Source organism: Choloepus didactylus, chromosome 8 (assembly GCF_015220235.1).
Source record: "Choloepus didactylus isolate mChoDid1 chromosome 8, mChoDid1.pri, whole genome shotgun sequence".
Lineage (NCBI taxonomy): Eukaryota > Metazoa > Chordata > Mammalia > Pilosa > Megalonychidae > Choloepus > Choloepus didactylus.
The window spans coordinates 112,124,169-112,142,582 of record NC_051314.1 but is presented as its reverse complement, the minus strand read 5'-3'; the positions used below and the strand labels follow the sequence as shown (position 1 = coordinate 112,142,582).

Genomic DNA, 18,414 nt, shown 5'->3' with positions numbered 1-18,414 from the left:
TTTTTAGAATATCAGAGTTGTCCCATATAATCATCCGAAGTGACCATGTGGTTTTGTTTTTTTTTTCAGTGTCATTATGAGTTTGTGAATTTAAACAATTTATGTTTCAGCCATCACAGTTATCATTCTTATTGGTGCTCAATTTGGCCTATATTTGGCTTGTAGGAACTTGTTCAGGTGGTTCCTAAGTCCTTTGGACATAACCTAGTCTTCAAGCCTCCCTGTTTTCTAAGATATTCCAGACATCTTATATCCCCAGACCTGATGTGCATCATGTATTGAGTCGAGGCTTCTTTTGTTATGAAATAGTACTTAGAGATACCAGTTGTTTCTAGGTCTTCTTAGTGAAGAGAGCTAGGAAAGAACTATATCTGTAGATCCATACCTAGTGTGCCAGTTTGAAACTGTTTTGTATGTTCTTTAATGTAGTCTTGTGGGAGCAGACTTATGTGGGTGGGACCTTTTGATTAGGAGATGTAACCCACCCAACTGTGGGAGAGACCTTTTGAATAGATTATTTCCAAGGAGGTGTGACCTGCCCATTCAGGGTGAGTCTTAATTAGATCACTGGAGTCCGTAAAAGAGCTCAGAGCTCAGAGCTCACACAGACCCAGATGCTTGGAGATGCAGGCAGAAAGACATTTGGAGATGCTAAGCTAATAGATGAAGCACAGAGTTTGCCCGGGAGGAAGCTAAGAGAGGACCCACATACACTTAGAAGGAAACATCCTGGGAGAACAAGCAAGGATTCACAGGAGCCGTGAGAGAGAAACTAAGAGAGGCAGGATCCCAGAGACATTTTGGAGAAAGCCATTTTGAAACTGGAGCCCGGGAGAGAAGGACCAGCAGACACCAACCACATGCCTTCCCAGGTGACAGAGGTGTTCCAGATGCCATCGGCCTTTCCTCAAAGCATCTCTTTGTGGATGCCTTCGTTTGAACACTTTTATGGCCTTAGAACTGTAAATTTGTAACATAATAAACCCCCTTTATGAAAGCCAATCCATTTCTGGTATTATGCATAACAGCAGGTTCAACAAACCAGAACACCTAGATATCTTTATTGATATCTACATCCATACCCATATCTGTAACTATCTCTGCAAAAGGCTGAAACTCTGAATTGAAAATAGGGATTACAGAGTTTTTCTTAACTATATTGATCTTGCATTATAAATGACATTTAAGGCCATGACACTGGATAAAGTCCTTAATGGAGTAAGTATAGATAGAGCAGAAGAGAAATTCCAGGAACTGAGCTGTGGGGCTGTCCAACAAAGATGACTCAAAACAAATGATCACTGACGTAGGGAAAAAAAAAAGCTGAGGGGGTGTGATGTTCTGAAAATCAAGTGAAGAAAATGTATCAAACAGAAGGACACACTCAATAGTATACAATTTTGCATATAGAGCAGTTAAAATGAGGTCTGAGAATTGATCGCTAGAATTATTAAGAAGATATTTTATGTTCTTGATGAAAGTAATTGTGGGGGAATGGTGGAGATAAAAGCCTGATTAGAGCTGGTAGAAAAAATTGAAATAGAGAAACTAGAGATAATCAGTATAGACTATAACCTGGCCTTAGGAGCCTGGACATATGAACAGGTAGAAAGACAGATAATACAAATACATATGTAGGTGGAGTGTAGATGTGGTGATGACAGATTGTGAAATTTCTATCCTGTTTTTCTTCTTTTTCATCAGTGAATTCCATAGGCAGGGTCAACAACTGATAGTGAGGGCAGGGAAAGAAGTGTTGAAGGTTTGAGAAGTCACCCAAGAGAGAAGGGGTGCGATTGGACCATTAAAAGATTTTATGTTTGTGCTGGTTTGAATCTGTTATGTCCCCCACAAAAGCAATGTTCTTTAATGCAAACTTGTAGGTTCAGACTTAATAGACTTTTGATTGGGGTGGGACCTTTTGATTAGTTGTTTCCATGGAGATGTGACCCACCCAACTGTAGGTGAGACCTTTTGATTAGATCATTTCCACAGAAGTGTGGCCCCACCCATCCACTGATTAATTTACTGGAGTCCCTTAAGAGAGCTCACAGAGAGAAGGAGCTCAGAGATGCTGAGAGAGACATAATGGGAAGAAGGTAAGATATATAATCCAGAGTTTGCTTCAGGAGAAGCAAAGTGCCAACACAGACCCAGACACTTGGAGACACTTGGAGATGCAGACAGAAAGACATTTGGAAATGCTAAGCTAAGAGATGAAGCCCAGAGTTTTCTCTAGAGAAGCTAAGAGAGGATCTCCAGATATTTAGAGAGAAATGCCCTGGGAGAACAAGCAAGGATGCACAGAGGCTGAGAGAGAGAAACTAAGAGAAACAGAAACCTAGAGACATTTTGGAGAAAGCCATTTTGAAACCAGAACCCAGGAGCAAAGGACCAGCAGATGCCAGCCACATGCCTTCCCAGCTGACAGAGGTGTTCTCGATGCCACTGACCTTTCCTCAGTGATGGTATCCTCATGTTGATGCCTTAGTTTGGAGACTTATGTCCTTAGAACTGTACATTTGTAACCTAATAAATCCCCTTTAGAAAAGCCAATCCATTTCTGGTATTTTGCCTAACAGTAGCTTTAGCAAACCAGAACAATGTTTAACAACATCTCTATAGCCCAGTGAGGATAGCATCATAAATATAAAATAGGACCCAATAGCTTGTTAGTGAGTTGTTCTCCAACCACTTAAAACAGTGTATATACAATCATGGAGTAGATGGAGGGTTGGATTTAACCTAGGTGAGATTGCCAAGGAAGAATAACAAGCTGAAAGAAGGACAAATAAATTGAGGATGTTTGCAAGGGAGGGATTAAAATGACCGCATAAATTTAAGTCAGGGAAGGAGGAAAATGAAAATATGACATGAGTAAAGGATCAATGGATTATACAACCCAGTGACAAAGGACCTTGGAGTTGGGTATTTAAAGAAAGAGCTTAGAGTACATAAGGTGTTGGTTATAAAGTGGGATTGAAGTTGAGATTGTGGAAGATATGCAGGGTTTGATAGTCCCCAAGGTCTAGAGTAGGGGTTGGCAAACTATAATCTGGGTGCTAAATCTGACCAGCCACCCATTTTTGTAAATAAAGTTTTATTGGAACACTGCTACACTCATTCATTTGTGTGGTGTTTATGGTTAATTGTATGCTACAGAGTTGAGTGGATGTGACAGAGATTTTATGGCCCACAAAACATAAAATATGTACTATGTGACCATTTAAAGAAATGTTTGCTGACCCCTGGTCTGTAATATGAAAGTAGAAATGAGTGGCTGAGTGAGGGTGAAAAGATACAATCCAAAGCAAGGCTATATGTGAGAAGCTCTGAATATCATGTAGAATAAGTAGTATGTGCATTCAAAATAGTAATGTTACCTGTAAATTGCGTAGAAAAAAAAGGAATCATGTTTGAGAATGGATTTGAGCAAGTTGGGAATAGAGAAAATTACATTATCAGGGGAGAATTGCATTTCTTGGTGAGAAAGTAAACTCTTTGTGATTTTGGCTGGTAAATGCTGTCTGTCCTTTACTGGACCAATGGCCCCCCATTATACATTTTGAAAATTGTAAGATCTATTAAAATGTTTGCTCGTTGTTTCTTATGACAAAGGCTAGTTTGATTGCCAAAATAAAATAGGTGGTCTTTCAGAGTCTGGACACACTATTGCTTCATTGTAAGGTTTAAGGTAAATCCTTATTTTCCTCTTATCCTTTGTGTGTGTGTGTGTGTGTGTGTGTGTAGGAAAAATGAGCTAATACATGTTCATTAACCATCCTTACCATTATTTAAGCTGAAATTATATAGGTAATGATGATACCTTCTAGTCATTTAGTGCTTTGTGATTTGCTTCGTGCTTTTGAACACGATATCATTTATACCTTAAAACAACCCTGTGAGTCTGTTTTTTTAATTAAAATTCTGTTTTGCAGAGGAAGAAGTGTGAGAATAGAGTTAAGCCATTAGTCTAGTCACAGCCATTTAAGAATATGGTGGCTCTTGGGTAATTCTGGCAGCAAATTCATTTATTAGTATAAACCAAATGCAATCTAATACTACTCTAAATCCTCTAACATAGTTCACTTGGAAAAAGAATTTATTAGAACTGTAGAATTTCTCAGTGCAAGGAGTTCTCTTTCCATGGGATTAGAATTAGGTAGAATAAATGACTGAATGCCAAAAATTGTCTATTTTTAACTCAGAAATTGTGGATGTGAGCAACTGATCATTTTTCTTTGAGAATCAACTGTTTCTGGAGAGAACACTGCAGAGCCTTGATCTGGACCATTTAATATGTAGTCCCTGCAGATTCTAGAATCCCAAATGGGAAAACATCAAGCAGAGATTTAGCACAAGAGCCTTAATAAAAAAAATTAAAAATTTTAAAAAAAACAAAGCAGAGGATTCTAACGTTGTCCCCAAGGAGCATCTGGCTTAAAAACTTCTTGGAAGGAGAAGGAGGGATCTTTGTTACAAACTTCCGTCCACTCTTTCTGTCCCTGTTCCCTTACCCTCTGCCCCGTGCAGAGTTGTGTTTTCTGGGAATCAGCAAGTAAGATCACAAGTGGTCTTTTCTTTTTTTTCACTCTCTCCCATAAAGAAAGCTTTATCACGTGTGGCCTTAAACTTGCAGCAAATTGCAAAGAAATGGCTCAAAGACTTCAGCTCTTTCTGTGCCCTGGGAGCTGAGATGCACGTCAGTGGCTTTGCCAGCGTGGCCAGTTCTCTGCAGACTGCCAGAGAAAAGGGGACAGGCGGAAGAGGAGAGAGAATAGGCTGATCAGGGTGAGACCCTGCCCTTGATCTTTTCTTTCCCTAGTCACCTCTGATTCTGTGTCCAGCCAGGCTCTGCCCACCTGTCTAAACTGCTCATAGAATTCATCTCAGTTTCCTCCTCCGGTCTGAGAAGGGTGGTCCAGCCTCTTACTGAACACCTTGAGGGGAACTGGCTGTCTTTGATCTCTGTCTCCAGGTAAGATTTGGTTTTCTTCTTTTGTACTTTGTGACTAGTACATTGGATTCTCATTGGACAGAAGTTAATAAACCCTTAATACCTACACTCCTTTGTGTTCAGTCCCTAACACTTCTCACTCAAAGGTGCCGGGCCCCTTGTTAGGTAGGTAGAAATGGAGGGGAGACTGGTTAAACAAGTTAGATAAACTCATATCTGGGGACACATTTTTACTCGGACACCTATTAGTTGGGTAACCTTTGACAAGACATTGAACTTCTCTGAACATATCCTTTCTTGTAGAATGGGAATTATAATGCTTAACTTGGGGTTGTTTTGAGGATAAGAAATAAAGGGCACGAATCACCCTGTATATAAACAGTACTTATTAAATCCAAATCTGATACAAATAATTGTTTGAATTGTGGGGATCAGCTTTCTAAGCAACACATGCTCCTTCTTAGGACGTACCATAAGATTATTTTTAGACTCTCTGAAGAGAGGGATCCTGATGTCCAGGGGAGAAGCTGATACATAGATGTTCATCATGAGAGGCGACTGTAGACTATAGAGACGAGAGCCCTGGGGAGTGGCCGCCTGTGAAGGCCCACGGCTGGATGGCGTCTGTGTCAGTGGATCTGGCAGGGAGGCGGAGGGCATCTGAGAGATCAGCTACAACCTTCCTAAGCCACTTGAGCACCTTGAAAGACTGAATATTGGCTTTCAGACCTATGCGAGCAGAGGATTTGATTTTCTAAAACCAAAATGAAAAAGAAAAAAATGCTTGGCCTATTTTCCTTTGGCCTCCAGAAAATGTTATCCTCCAACCCAAGGGTATTGGATGAAAATTTTGTCATGAGACTTTTCCTGGAGGATTCTATTCAAGTGACAGGAGAGCAATTAAGGATTTGCCAAATGCAAATCCTTCTAAATAACTGTGTGCTGCTCCTGCTCTACTTCTGCAATAGCAGAGATCTTTCCATTCATGCCATTGAGCTGTATTCTCCAAGTTTTCGTGGGGAAGGGAAAGCTTGATGTACATAAAGTGTAGCCTCCTCGGAACATTATGCTTTCAGGAAAACTATGCAGTGTCAATAGTTTAAGCTGGGGATCACTTTGCCCTAATATAATATCAGTTAGAATTACTATAGTTCTCTTGGTTTTATCACATCTAGATTCTAGTTACAGTGATTTTGTGTAAATCCCTCCAAATAAAATGACTTAATGGTTTTAGTGTGTCAAGCATTTAATGTTTTCAAAGTAATTTTTTCACTTTAACATAAATATTCTAGATGAAACCCTTTGAATCTTTTAAAGACAAATTTATTTAGTATAAGTGAGAGTATATTTTAGGATTAAGCAATTTGTATTTTCTGGTCACTGGCTTTAATATCATGACTGATAGTAAATGATATGATATCTCAACCCCTAAAACAGTAGGCTGATTTGAATTACATAGTTTAATTCTTGGAAGAAGAATTGCATTTTAAACTTTATATGATTTATATTTTTAAATTTTTATAGTATATGAATTTCTTGCTTGGTGATAGAAATTTTTTTTATTTTTTTAAATGTAAGAAACATGTACTCATTGTAGAAAAATTAGAAAATATAGATATACAAAGTATTTTTAAAATTTCATCTGCAGAGTCACCAACTAGGAATAATCAGTGTTAACTTTTTGTTTATAAACTTTCAGAAGTTTTTGTTTCTATGCATAGACAAATGCAAATATGTTTCTTTTATAAAATAGGATGCTATATATACAATTTTGTAGCATATATATTTTTTTAACCCAATCACCCTTTTATTTAATGTGGCTATCCCCTGAAGGCTTTTGTGTTTGGGACCCTACTAGGGAAATGTAACTGAGTGGGAACAACAAAAACAATAAAAGTAGCTAAAAGGCACCTCTTTTTAACTTCATTATTTTGCCCAGGGAACTCCCTATGATGTCATAGTGCACAAGTGACATGTTTACTCTTTTTTTTTTTTTTATTGTGGTAACGTATACAAAATACTCATTTTAACCACTTTCATTTGTACATTTCAGTGATATTAATTAATTACATTCACAATAGTGTGCTACCAACACCACTATCCATTGCTAAACATTTCATCACCCCAAACAGAAACTCTGTACTCATGAAGCAATGGCTCCCTCCCCCCTGCTGCCAGCCATTGGAAACCTGTAATGAGTCGCACGTATTCTTAAAATCAACTCTGTAATGAGCATGGGTCTAAATAACTATATTTTCTTCTTTACACTAATCTCTAATGGCTTCAAAATTTTCATTAGATAGATATACCATACTTTGTTGGACGTTTGGTCATTTAGTTGTTTTGATTTTGTTTTTAACTATAAGCAATAAGTCTCTCTAGGAATGTAATTAAAGGTACTCGGCAATTTTGTTAAAGAAACCTATTTAACATTGTATAAACTAATATTTCTCAAACCCCTTTTCATTGTTCTTGGAAAAACACTGTTCTGGAAAGGTAGTTTTAGTGATTACATGGATACACGAAGATGGTGGTTAGATAGTAAAGAAGAATACCTATATTTTTAATTTCCTAGGATTTTTTTTTTTAATATCAGGAATGGATGTTGAATTTAATACCTAATGTTTTTGCATCTACTGAGATTTTATTGTTTTTCCCTTTGAATTCTTAATGTGATGATATAGGTTAATAAAGTTCCTAATATTTTGTTGTGTTTTTAGAATAAATCCTAATTTTAGCACTTAATTAACTTGGATTTGCTGGTATTTTACTTAGGATTTTAGCATCTATGGGTTTGATCTGAAGTTTTCCTTTTTTGTGCCATCTTCATGAAAATTTGTCAAAATAATTCTGTCAAATGAATGAAGATTATTGCTATCCATTTCCATTATCTGCTATCTTTCCTTGAAAGATATGCCTTGATAAAGCCCACTTGTTATACCATCTGTCCTTAGTACATTTTTAGGAAATAGTTTTAGGGAATTTTTTTCAATGACTTCCTTGGCTGTTTTTCTCGTCTGATTGGTATTGATACAGGTAATTAATATTTGCTAGAAAGTAATCTATTTTTTTCAAGGTTTTAAAGTTATTTCAGAATTTTCTGCATAATTTTCCTAAGTTTTATATTCTTAAACATGTGTATTTGTTCTCCTTAATATTATTCTTGTGTCTTTATCTTTTCCTCTTGATTTGCATCATCAGCCCTTTGTTTTATTTAATCTTTTGTTTAGGTTTTTCTATTTCACTCAAAATTTTTCTTTCCTTTTGAAAAAAATGTCTATTTTTAAAACCAAGGTTATATATGTTTATAAAGTCAAATAGTCTACAAGGCTAAAAAAAACATACCTACCCTTTCTCAACTCATTTCTTACTTCCTTGAGAATCCACTTTTAAATTGTTTAGGTTTGTCTTCTGATATGTACCTCTGTATTTCAAAATTAACTGGTTATACTATATTTCCTGATTTCTCAGTTTGAGATTTTATCTATAAATTCAAACTATGAAGGATGAGGCTTTAGTAAACACAGAACATGAACTCTGTCATGTAAAATCAGGGTGATATGTCCATAAGTAGAATAAGTCTACATTACCACCACAGTATATGAAAAGTTTACTCTTAATGTTATTTCTTTAGGTAATATAATGAAAATAGAGAAGATCCCTCAATTAACATATAATTGCATTATCTGTTAATCATTAGGGTGATAAAGAAATTTATTTTATTTTCAAGTACCTTGACCTAGATTAGTTTATCAGGCAGGCACTGAAGTATGTGGAATCTTAAAGAAGTGGGAAGTAGGCTATATAAATATTGATGTGAGCAGGGAGAAAATAGGGACAGGGCTTAGTAGGGAGAGATGGGTGAGGGGAGGGTGGGAAATGAAATGGGAAGGGATGCCATCTTCCTTACGCTTAGGGAGGCAACAGACTGTACTTTTGCCTGAATTAAATCTGAGCTTGAGGCTCAAATCCTGTTATTTTCTTATTTGTCAAACTAAAATGATACTCAAACTGACCTGCTTCTTTTCACATTATTTTAAGTCTTACATTGGTTTCCAGACCTATGGAAATCTTGAGGTGCCCACAGATATCTATGCTGGGTATCAACCCTTTTAATCCATTCTGCTAAGAAGATAGATTTAAAGGCTTAATTCTAATGAATCACTATTCAAAGTGTTGAATTCCTCTTCTTCCCTTCCTATTTGCTTCTAGTTCAAGCTGGCAAGACCACAAAGTTAGCAAAATTCTGCCTTGTTATTCATTCCAAAGGCAACATTTAAATGTATTCTTTGCCATAATACGGCTTAAACTGGAGGGCTTGAGAAAGAATGCTGGCTACAGAGTCCCAATAGCAGAACTAATTAATCAAATATCCTGGCAGATTTTAATTGAAAAATTTTGCCAATTTACTGTGGTCACAAAAGGTAGCTTCCTTTTAAAATCATGTCTGTAGAATTATGGTCTACAGTGAAATAAAATATTTGAGGAATTTGTGGACTAGAATTAGTTTTTTTTTTTAAACTTAAAAAATCTCTTTTGACAGGTTGGAGTCAAGGAACGTTTTCATAATGGACACTTCATCCAAAGAAAATACCCAGTTATACTGCAAAAATTCAGTGCAACCTGTTGAAAGACCTTCCTTTAAAACAGAATATCCCTCATCAGAGGAAAAACAGTCTTGCTGTGGTGAACTAAAGGTAAAATAACAAAAAATGAGTTGGAAAGCCCTTGGCTCTCTATCCAGATAATAATATAGCTAGAAGTGAGGTTTTTTTATTCTTTTTTAAAAGTGATCTTAGGCATAATTTATTAAAACCACACTTTCTCAAACAGTAAAAACAATATCAGATCACGTAGATTAAATTACTAAATAATACTTTCTTGCGCTCATTTTTGACATACAGTTTTATTGAGATATATTCACATACTATCTACAGTCATCCACAGTGTACAATCAACTATTCACAGTACCATCATAAAGTTGTGCATTCATCACCAGAATCAACTTTTGAACATTTTCCTTACTCCAAAATAAAAATAAAAGTAAAAAGGAACACCCAAGACATTCCATCCCCCCCACCCCATCCTATTTTTTCATTTAGTTTTTGTCCCCATTTTTATACTCATCTGTCCATACACTGGACAAAGGGAATGTGAGTCATGAGGTTTTCACAATCACACTGTCACACCATGTAAGCTACATAGTTAAGCAATCGTCTTCAAGAATCAAGGCTACTAGGTTGCTGTTCAACAATTTCAGGTATTTCCTTCTAGCTATTCCAGTACACCAAAAACTAAAAAGGGATATCTGTCCTCCACTCCATTGGAAATCTCTCAGCCACTGAAACTTACTTTGTTTCATTTTGCTTCCCCCTTTTGGTCAAGAAGATTTTCTCAATCCCATGATGCCAGTACCAGGCTCATCCCCGGGAGTCATGTCCCACATTGCCAGGAAGATTTACAACCCTAGGAGTCATGTCTCATGTAGCGGGGAGGGCAGTAAGGGCTGCGAGGGCTTAGAGAGAAAGGCCACATCTGAGCAACAAAGAGGTTTTCTGGGGGAGATTCTTAGGCACAATTATAAGTAGGCTCAGCCTCTCCTTTGCACAGCAACAGCCTTCCCAAGGGCACACCCCAAGATCTAGGGCTCATCCTACCAAATTGTTAGTCGTCAATGTTTGTGAGAATATCAGTTAACCCAAGTGGAGAACTCCAACATTTCTGCATTTTTCCCCAGTTCCCCAGGGGGGGCCTGCAAAAATATCCTCATTCTCTGCCCAAATTACTTTGGAATGTATTGGAACTTCACACTAACCCATACAAACCTACCAGATCTCGCTTCCTATTCAAATTTCCATGTAATTATGGTGTTTGAATAAACTGAGTGTACAAGTTAAATTATTTAGTATTCTGCAGACAATATAGATCCTGCACCAAATAAACGTCTCTTCCCTTGGTCTCACACAGAAGTTGAAGTTTTAAAACACAGTCAATATTGTCCTCTACCTTTTGGCCTGATTTGCCTTAGTCCTAACCAATCCACTTCATTCATATCTCTAATTGAAGTCTAGACTCTTTTTCAGGGTTTTAAAGAGTTGCTGTATGAGGTAATACTGACATTCATAGCTGCCAAGTTCTAGCTCTGAGTCTCATGTGTCACACAGGTACCCAAGTTCCAGAGACTGACAAGGTTATACACAAAGAGCTCAGCATATCAGAATTTAGAGATAACCATTACAACTCAGGAACTGATGTGACTGCTAAGAGCTTACAATCTAGGGACTGTTAAAATAAGCATTCCCCTGATAAGCTGTGTTCAAAGATTCAATTTTCAGAGTTTGCACATTATAGTTACTCCATGTTAGTGAGGCTTTATGATGTTTGTCTTTTCATTTCTGGTGTACTTCACTCAAAATGCTGTCCTCAAGATACATTCACCTAGTTGTGTGTCTCACAGCTTCATTCCTTCTTGCAGCTGCTCAATATTGTATTTTATGTATACACCACAGTTCACCATTCTGTTCATCAGTTCTTGTACGCTTAGGCCACCTCTACGCAAATTGTAAGTACTGCTGCCATAAACACCAGCGTGCAAATGTCAATTCATGTCCCTGCTCTCAGAGCTTCCAAGTATATATCCCATAATGAGGTTGCATGACCTTATGGAACCGACATACTTAGCTTCTTGTGGAACCACCACACTGTCCTCCAGATAGGCTGCACCATTCTACTTCCCCACCAACAGTAAATAGGCACATCTCTCTCTCCATGTCTTCTCCATCACCTGTATCCCTCTGTTTATATTTTTCCCTGCAATTTTACAGAGATGTATTCACATACCATATAATCATCCACAGTGTTCAATCAATTGTTCACAGTATCATCATATAGTTGTGCATTCATCACCACAATCAGCACCTGATCACATTCATTACTCAAAAAAAAATTTTTTAAGAATAATAAATAAATAAAATACTATACAATACAATATAATAATAAGGTCAGACAACACCACCACTACCAAGAATCCCATACCCCTCCCTTATATACCCATCTCATAGACATTTAGCTTTGGTATATTGCCTTTGTTACATTTAATGGAAGCATATTACAGTGTTACTGTTGACCATAGACTCCAGTTTGCTTTGATTGTATTTTTCCCCAATACCACCCCTTTTTCAAGGTTGACATTCATTTGTTCTCCCACATGTAACAACATTTTTATATTTGTACATTTAGTCACCCACATAAACCACTGTAGGTTTCAGTAAGTTATATGGTCCCTGTCTTTATTGTCTATCTTTCCTTCTGGTGTCATACTTGCCTCTAGCACTCCTTTTTCAGCTTTAAATAATAGACATTTTTGTTCAGTTTACTTACAATATTGTGCTACCATCACATAGTACTATGCTATCCATTTCTGGATCTATACAGTCAATCCTGTTGAACATTCTATACTCCATCAGCATCAAATGCCTGCTCTCTACTCACTTTTTATCTCCGGATAACCTGTGTTCTCAGCTTTTGACTCTCAAAGTTTGCTCATTAATGTTAGTTCGTATTAGTGAGACCATACAGTATTTGTCCTTTTGTTTCTGGCTAACTTCTCTGAACACAACGTCCTCGAGGTTCATCCATGTTATATGTTCTGTGACTTTGTTCTGTCTTACTGCTGCATGGTATTCCATCGTGCGTATATACCACGGTTTGTTTATCTGCTTATCTGTTGATGGACGTTTGGGCTGCTTCCATCTCTTGGCTCTCATGAATAATGCTGCTATAAACACTGGTTTACAAATGTCTGTTCATGTTTTAGCTTTCAGTTATTCTGAGTATATACCTAGTAATGGAATTGCTGGATCATATGGCATTTCTATATTTAACTTCCTGAGGAACTGCCACATTGCCTTCCAGAGTGGTTGCACCATTCTACATTCCCACCAACAGTGAATGTGTGTCTTTCTCCACATCCTCTCCAGCATTTGTAGTTTTCTGTTTTACTGATAACGGCTATTCTAGTAGGTGTGAGATGATATCTTATTGTGGTTTTGATTTGCATTCCCCTAATAGCCAGTGAAGTTGAGGATCTTTTCATGTTTTTTGAGCCATTTGTATTTCCTCTTCAGAAAAGTGTCTATTCATGTCTTTTGTCCATTTTTTAATTGGGTTGATTGTCTTTCAGTTGTTGAGTTGTAGGATCTCTTTATATATTTGGATATCAAACCCTTATCTGATATGTGGTTTCCAAATGTTGTCTCCCATTGCATAGGCTGCCTTTTTACTTTTCTGACAAAGTCCTTTGATGTACAAGTGTTTAATTTTGAGGATATCCCATTTATCTATTTCTTCAATTGCTCATGTTTTGGGTATAAGGTCTAGGAAACTACCTCCTATCACAAGATCTTTAAGATATTTCCCTATGTTTTCTTCTGAAAATCTTATGGTCTTAGCACTAATATTTAGATCTTTGATCCATTTTGAGTTAATTTTTGTATAAGGTGTGAGATAGGAATCCTCTTTCATTCCTTTGAATTTGGATATCCAGTCTCCAAACACCGTTTATTGAAGAGGCTGCTCTGTCACATTGGCTTTGGCTTGACTGCCTTATCAAACATGAGTTGTCCATAGATGAGATGCTCTATTTCGGAACACTTAATTAGATTCCATTGATCAGTATATCTATCTTTATGCCAGTACCATGCTGTTTTGACCACTGTAGCTTTGTAGTATGCTTTAAAGCCAAGTAGTGTGAGACCTCCCACTTCATTCCACCTTCTCAAGATGTTTTTGATTACTTGGGGCACCCTGCCCTTCCAAATAAATTTAGTTATTGGTTTTTCTATTTCTGCAAAGTAAGTTGTTGGGATTTTAACTGGTACTGCATTGAATCTATAAATCAGTTTAGGTAGACTTGACATCTTAACTATATTTAGTCTTCCGATCCATGAACATGGTATGTTCTTCCATTCTTTTTAGGTCCTATTTGTTTTCTTTTGACAATTTCTTATAGTTATCTCTGTATAGGTCTTTTATGGCCTTGGTTGAGTTTATTATTAAATACTTAATTCTTTTGGTTGGTATTGTAAGTGGAGTTCTTTTTTTTCTTGATTTCCTCCTTCTGTTGCTCGTTACTTGTGTATAGATGCTACTGATTTTTGCATGTTGATCTTGTAGCCTACCACTTTGGGATATTCATTGATAGCTCTAGTAGGCTTACTGTAGATTTTTCACATATAAGATCATGTCATCTGCAAACATTGAAAGTTTTACTTTTTCCTCTCCAATTTGGATGCCTTTTATTTCTTTTTCTTGCCTAATTGCTCTAGCTAGAAATTCCAGCACAATGTTGAATGACAGTGGTGACAATAGGCATCCCTATCTTATTCCTGATCTTAGAGGGAAAGCTTACAAATTCTTCCCCCATTGAGTATGATGTTAGCAGCAGGTTTTTCATATATTGCCTTTATCATATTGAGAAAGTTCTCTTCTATTCCTATACTTTGAAGTGTTTTCATCAAGAATTGATGTTAAAAATGTCTTTTCTTCATCAGTAGAGATGATTATGTGGTTATTCCACTGTGATTTATTGATGTAGTGTATTATATTAATTGATTTTCTTGTGCTGAACTAGCCTCGCATACCTGGAATAAATCCCACTTGGTCATGGTGTATAATTCTTTTAGTGTGTTACTAGATTCCATTTGCAAGTATTTTGTTGAGGATTTTTATATCTATATTCATTAATGAGATTGGTCTATAATTTTCTTTTTTTGTAGTATATTTGTCTCACTTTGGTATTAGGGTGATGTTGGCTTCATAGAATAAGTTAGGTAACTTTCCTTCCTCTTCAATTTTTTTGAAGTGTTTGAGCAGGATTGGTATTAATTCTTTCTTGAATGCTTGGTAGAAGCCATCTGGTCCTAGGCTTTACTTTTTGGGGAGCTTTTTGATGACCAACTCATTCTCTTTACTTGTGATTGGTTTGTTGAGGTTGTCTGTTTCTTCTTGAGTCAATGTTGGTTGTTTATGTTTTTCTAGGAAGTTGTCCGTTTCATCTAAGTTGTCTAGTTTATTAGCATATAGTATCGTCTCTTTATCTCCTTTATTTCTGCAGGGTCAGTAGTTATGTCCCTTTTCCCATTTCAGATTGTGTTTATTTGCATCCTCTCTCCCTCTCTCCCTCCGTCTCCGCTACCCCATTAGCCTAGCAACGGGTCCCTCAATTTTATTGATTTTCTCAAAGAACCAACTTCTGGTTTTGTTGATTCTCTCTATTGTTTTCCTGGTCGCAATTTCATTTATTTCTGCTCTAATCTTTGCTATTTCCTTACTTATATTTGCTTTGAGGTTAATTTGCTGTTCTTTATCTTGTTCCTTCAGGTAAACAGTTAATTTCCTCAATTTTTTCTCTTTCTTCTCTTTTAATATAGGCATTTAGGGCAATAAATTTCCCTCTCAGCACCACCTTTGCTGTATCCCATAAGTTTTGATATGTTGTGTTTGCATTTTCATTTGCCTTGAGATACTTACTAATTTCTCTTGTAATTTCTTACTTTACTCACTAGTTGTCTAACAGTGTGTTATTTAGCCTCCATAGATTTGTGAATTTTCTGACCTTCTTCTTGTTATTGATTTCTACCTTCATTCCAATATTATCTGAGAAGATGCTTTGTATAATATCAGTTTTTTTTTATTTTAATTTGTTGAGACTTGCTTTTTGACCCAACATGTGGTCTATCCTAAAGAATGATCCATGAGAACTTGAGAAGAATGTGTATCCTGGTGTTGTGGAGTGTAGGGTTCTATAAATATCTGTCAGGTCCAGTTCATTTTTTGTACAATTCAACACCTCTGTTTCCTTATTGATCCTCTGTCTAGATGTTCTCCCATCAATGTTGTCAGTGTTTGCCTCATGTATTTTGGGGCACTCTGGCTCAGTACATCAATATTTATGATTGTTATGTTTTCTTAATGTATTGTCCCTGTTATTAATATATATTGTGTACTTCTGTGTCTCTGTTAATTGTTTTACATTTGAAGTCTAATTTGTCTGATATTAATATAGCTACTCCCCTTTTTCTGGTTGTTATTTGCGTAAAGTATCTTCCAACCTTTCACTTTCAACCTATTTTTGTCCTTTTGTCTAAAGTAAGTTTCTTGTAGACAGCATATAGATGGGTCTTGTTTTTTTAATCCATTCTGCCAGTCTATGTCTTTTTACTGGGTAGTTTAATCCATTAATGTTTAGTGTTTTTACTGTACGGGCAGCACTTTCTTCTACCGTTTTGTCTTTTGGTTTTTATGTCATATCTTATTTTTTTTTCTGTCTCTCCTTTTACCCTTCCTGATAGACTTCATTTCTACACTCTTCTCCAAACCTCTCTCTCCTGTTTTTTTCTATTAGCCTGTAATACTCCTTTTAGTATTTCTTGAAGTGCAGGTCTCTTATTCACAAACTCTGTGTCTATTTGTCTGAAAACATTTTAATCTTTCCCTCATTTTTGAAAGACAGTTTTGCTGGATATAGAATTCTTGGTTGGTAGTTTTTGTCTTTCTGTATCTTAAATTTATCATACCACTACCTTCTCACCTCCATGGTTTCTTCAGAGAAATATGTACATAGTCTTATCAAGCTTCCCTTGTATGTAATGGATTGCTTTTTCTCTTGCTGCTTTCAGAATTCGCTCTTTGTCTTTGACATTGGACAATCTGATCAGTGTCTTGGAGTAGGTCTATTAGGATCTATTCTGTTTGGGATATGCTGCACTTCTTGAATCTGTAATTTTATGTCTTTCATAAGAGTTTGGAAATTTTCATTGATTATTTCCTTTGTTGTTGCTTCTGCCCCTTTTCCCTTCTCTTCTCCTTCTGGGACACCCATAACATGTATTTTTGTGCACTTCATGTTGTCATTCAGTTCCCTAAGACCTTGCTCATATTTTTCCATTCATTTCCCTATCTGTTCTTTTGTATTTAAGATTTCAGATGTCCTGTCTTCTAGTTCACTTATCCTTTCTTCTACCTCTTCAAATCAAGTGTTGTAAGTCTCCATTGTGTTTTTTATCTCTCTATGGTACCTTTCATTTCTGTTAAGTTCTATCATTTTTTTTCAAAGTTCCAAGTTCCTCCTTATGTTGCCCAATTTTGTCATTATATCCTTCATCTCTTTTTCCATATATTACCTCAGCTCACTAATTTGATTTTTGAATTGACTTAGGAGTTTTGTTTGATTATTAATTAGTTATTTTATTTCATATGTCTCAGTTGAAGTGTTAGTTTGTTCCTCAGGCTGGTCCATATTTTCATGTTTCCTAGTATGGCATTATTTTTAGCTGTCTGTGCACCTGATTTTCTTGATTAGTTTATTCTGGAGTTTATTTTCCCTCTTTTACCTAGGGTTCTGTTGTTGGTTGGCTTTGTTCTCTATTTCTTCTTTGGTGTGCAGTTCAACTTATTCTAGACCTCTAACCTAGCTTCTGTGTCATTGATCAGAATTCTTCACCTCTTGTTTTCCTGGTTCTTGCCCTGTTTCCAAGTAACCTTTTTGTGAGAAAGTCTCTCCAGATATGATCGACCCCAATCATATTTTCCCACTCCTGAGTGGTACAGGTCTCAGGAAGAGGGTCTCCTCCACTAGACTCATTGCTTTTTCTCTCAGATCTATCTAAGCTCTGCCCTTGCCTGGATCCAAGGGCCAATTGCAAATACCTGAGGCTTTCTGTAATGAACTACTTAGAATGAATAGTTATTTCAAAAAAAAAAGAAAAAAGAAAGCAGAAAATCCTTTTCAAGGCTTTCCCCATTCCCCAAGTTTTCTCAGTCCTGGTATGGCCTATTTAAAGATAATCCCTTTAGGCTATTATCTCTTTCACCTGAATAGTTACTCTCAGACAACTTTAATTCTTAATTCCTCCCTTGCCTGGGGCAGTGCTTAAGCAGGAGCTCTGATGGGCTATTGACAAGCAAAAAGATAAGGAGTTGGAGAACAAGAGAGTTAAAAAAAAAAAAAAAGCAAAGAAAAAATAAAAAACCCTTTCAGAGCCAGATCCCAGCTCTCTATGTGCCCCCTTTTCATGAAGCACAGCTCTTTTCCAGTATTCTGAACACCTCCAACTCCAAAAGTCTCTGTTTTATTGTTGTTGTTGTCAGCCCCTCCTCCTCTCTGCTGGATGGATTTCTCCCAGCTCATTTGTGTGCATTCCTGGTTTATCTGTGCTTGGAGCTTTTATTCAGCATTTGGTATTTGATAATTAATTCTGCAGTTGGTGCCAGGTTGGGCCCCCCTCCTTGCTCCCAGCACAGATTGTTTCTTTTACCTTCAGGCAACCAGCTCCAAGACAGTCTGCTGTGCCTGTCTGGGGAGGGCCGCCATCCCCCTGGCCAGGGAAACTTACAGTTTTTTGCTGTGATCTTAGCTGTTCCACCCATTCCACATTGGTGTACGACACGTGACTGGT

General features: G+C 36.9%; 1 protein-coding gene across 5 annotated transcripts in view; it reads left to right on the top strand.

Annotated features, from left to right (window-relative positions):
• Positions 1-18,414, top strand: part of SLCO1C1 (solute carrier organic anion transporter family member 1C1) — a 111,946-nt gene that overhangs the window by 20,524 nt on the left and 73,008 nt on the right. For 2 of the 5 annotated variants that reach the window (XM_037845240.1, XM_037845239.1), the window contains 2 exons: positions 4,848-4,978; positions 9,501-9,654. In XM_037845240.1, the coding sequence (XP_037701168.1) occupies positions 9,526-9,654 (129 nt within the window). In that variant the 5' untranslated portion in view covers positions 4,848-4,978; positions 9,501-9,525. Of the gene's footprint in view, positions 1-4,286; positions 4,979-9,500; positions 9,655-18,414 lie in introns of those variants that run through there. The other 3 variants (XM_037845243.1, XM_037845242.1, XM_037845241.1) reach the window with 2 other exon arrangements.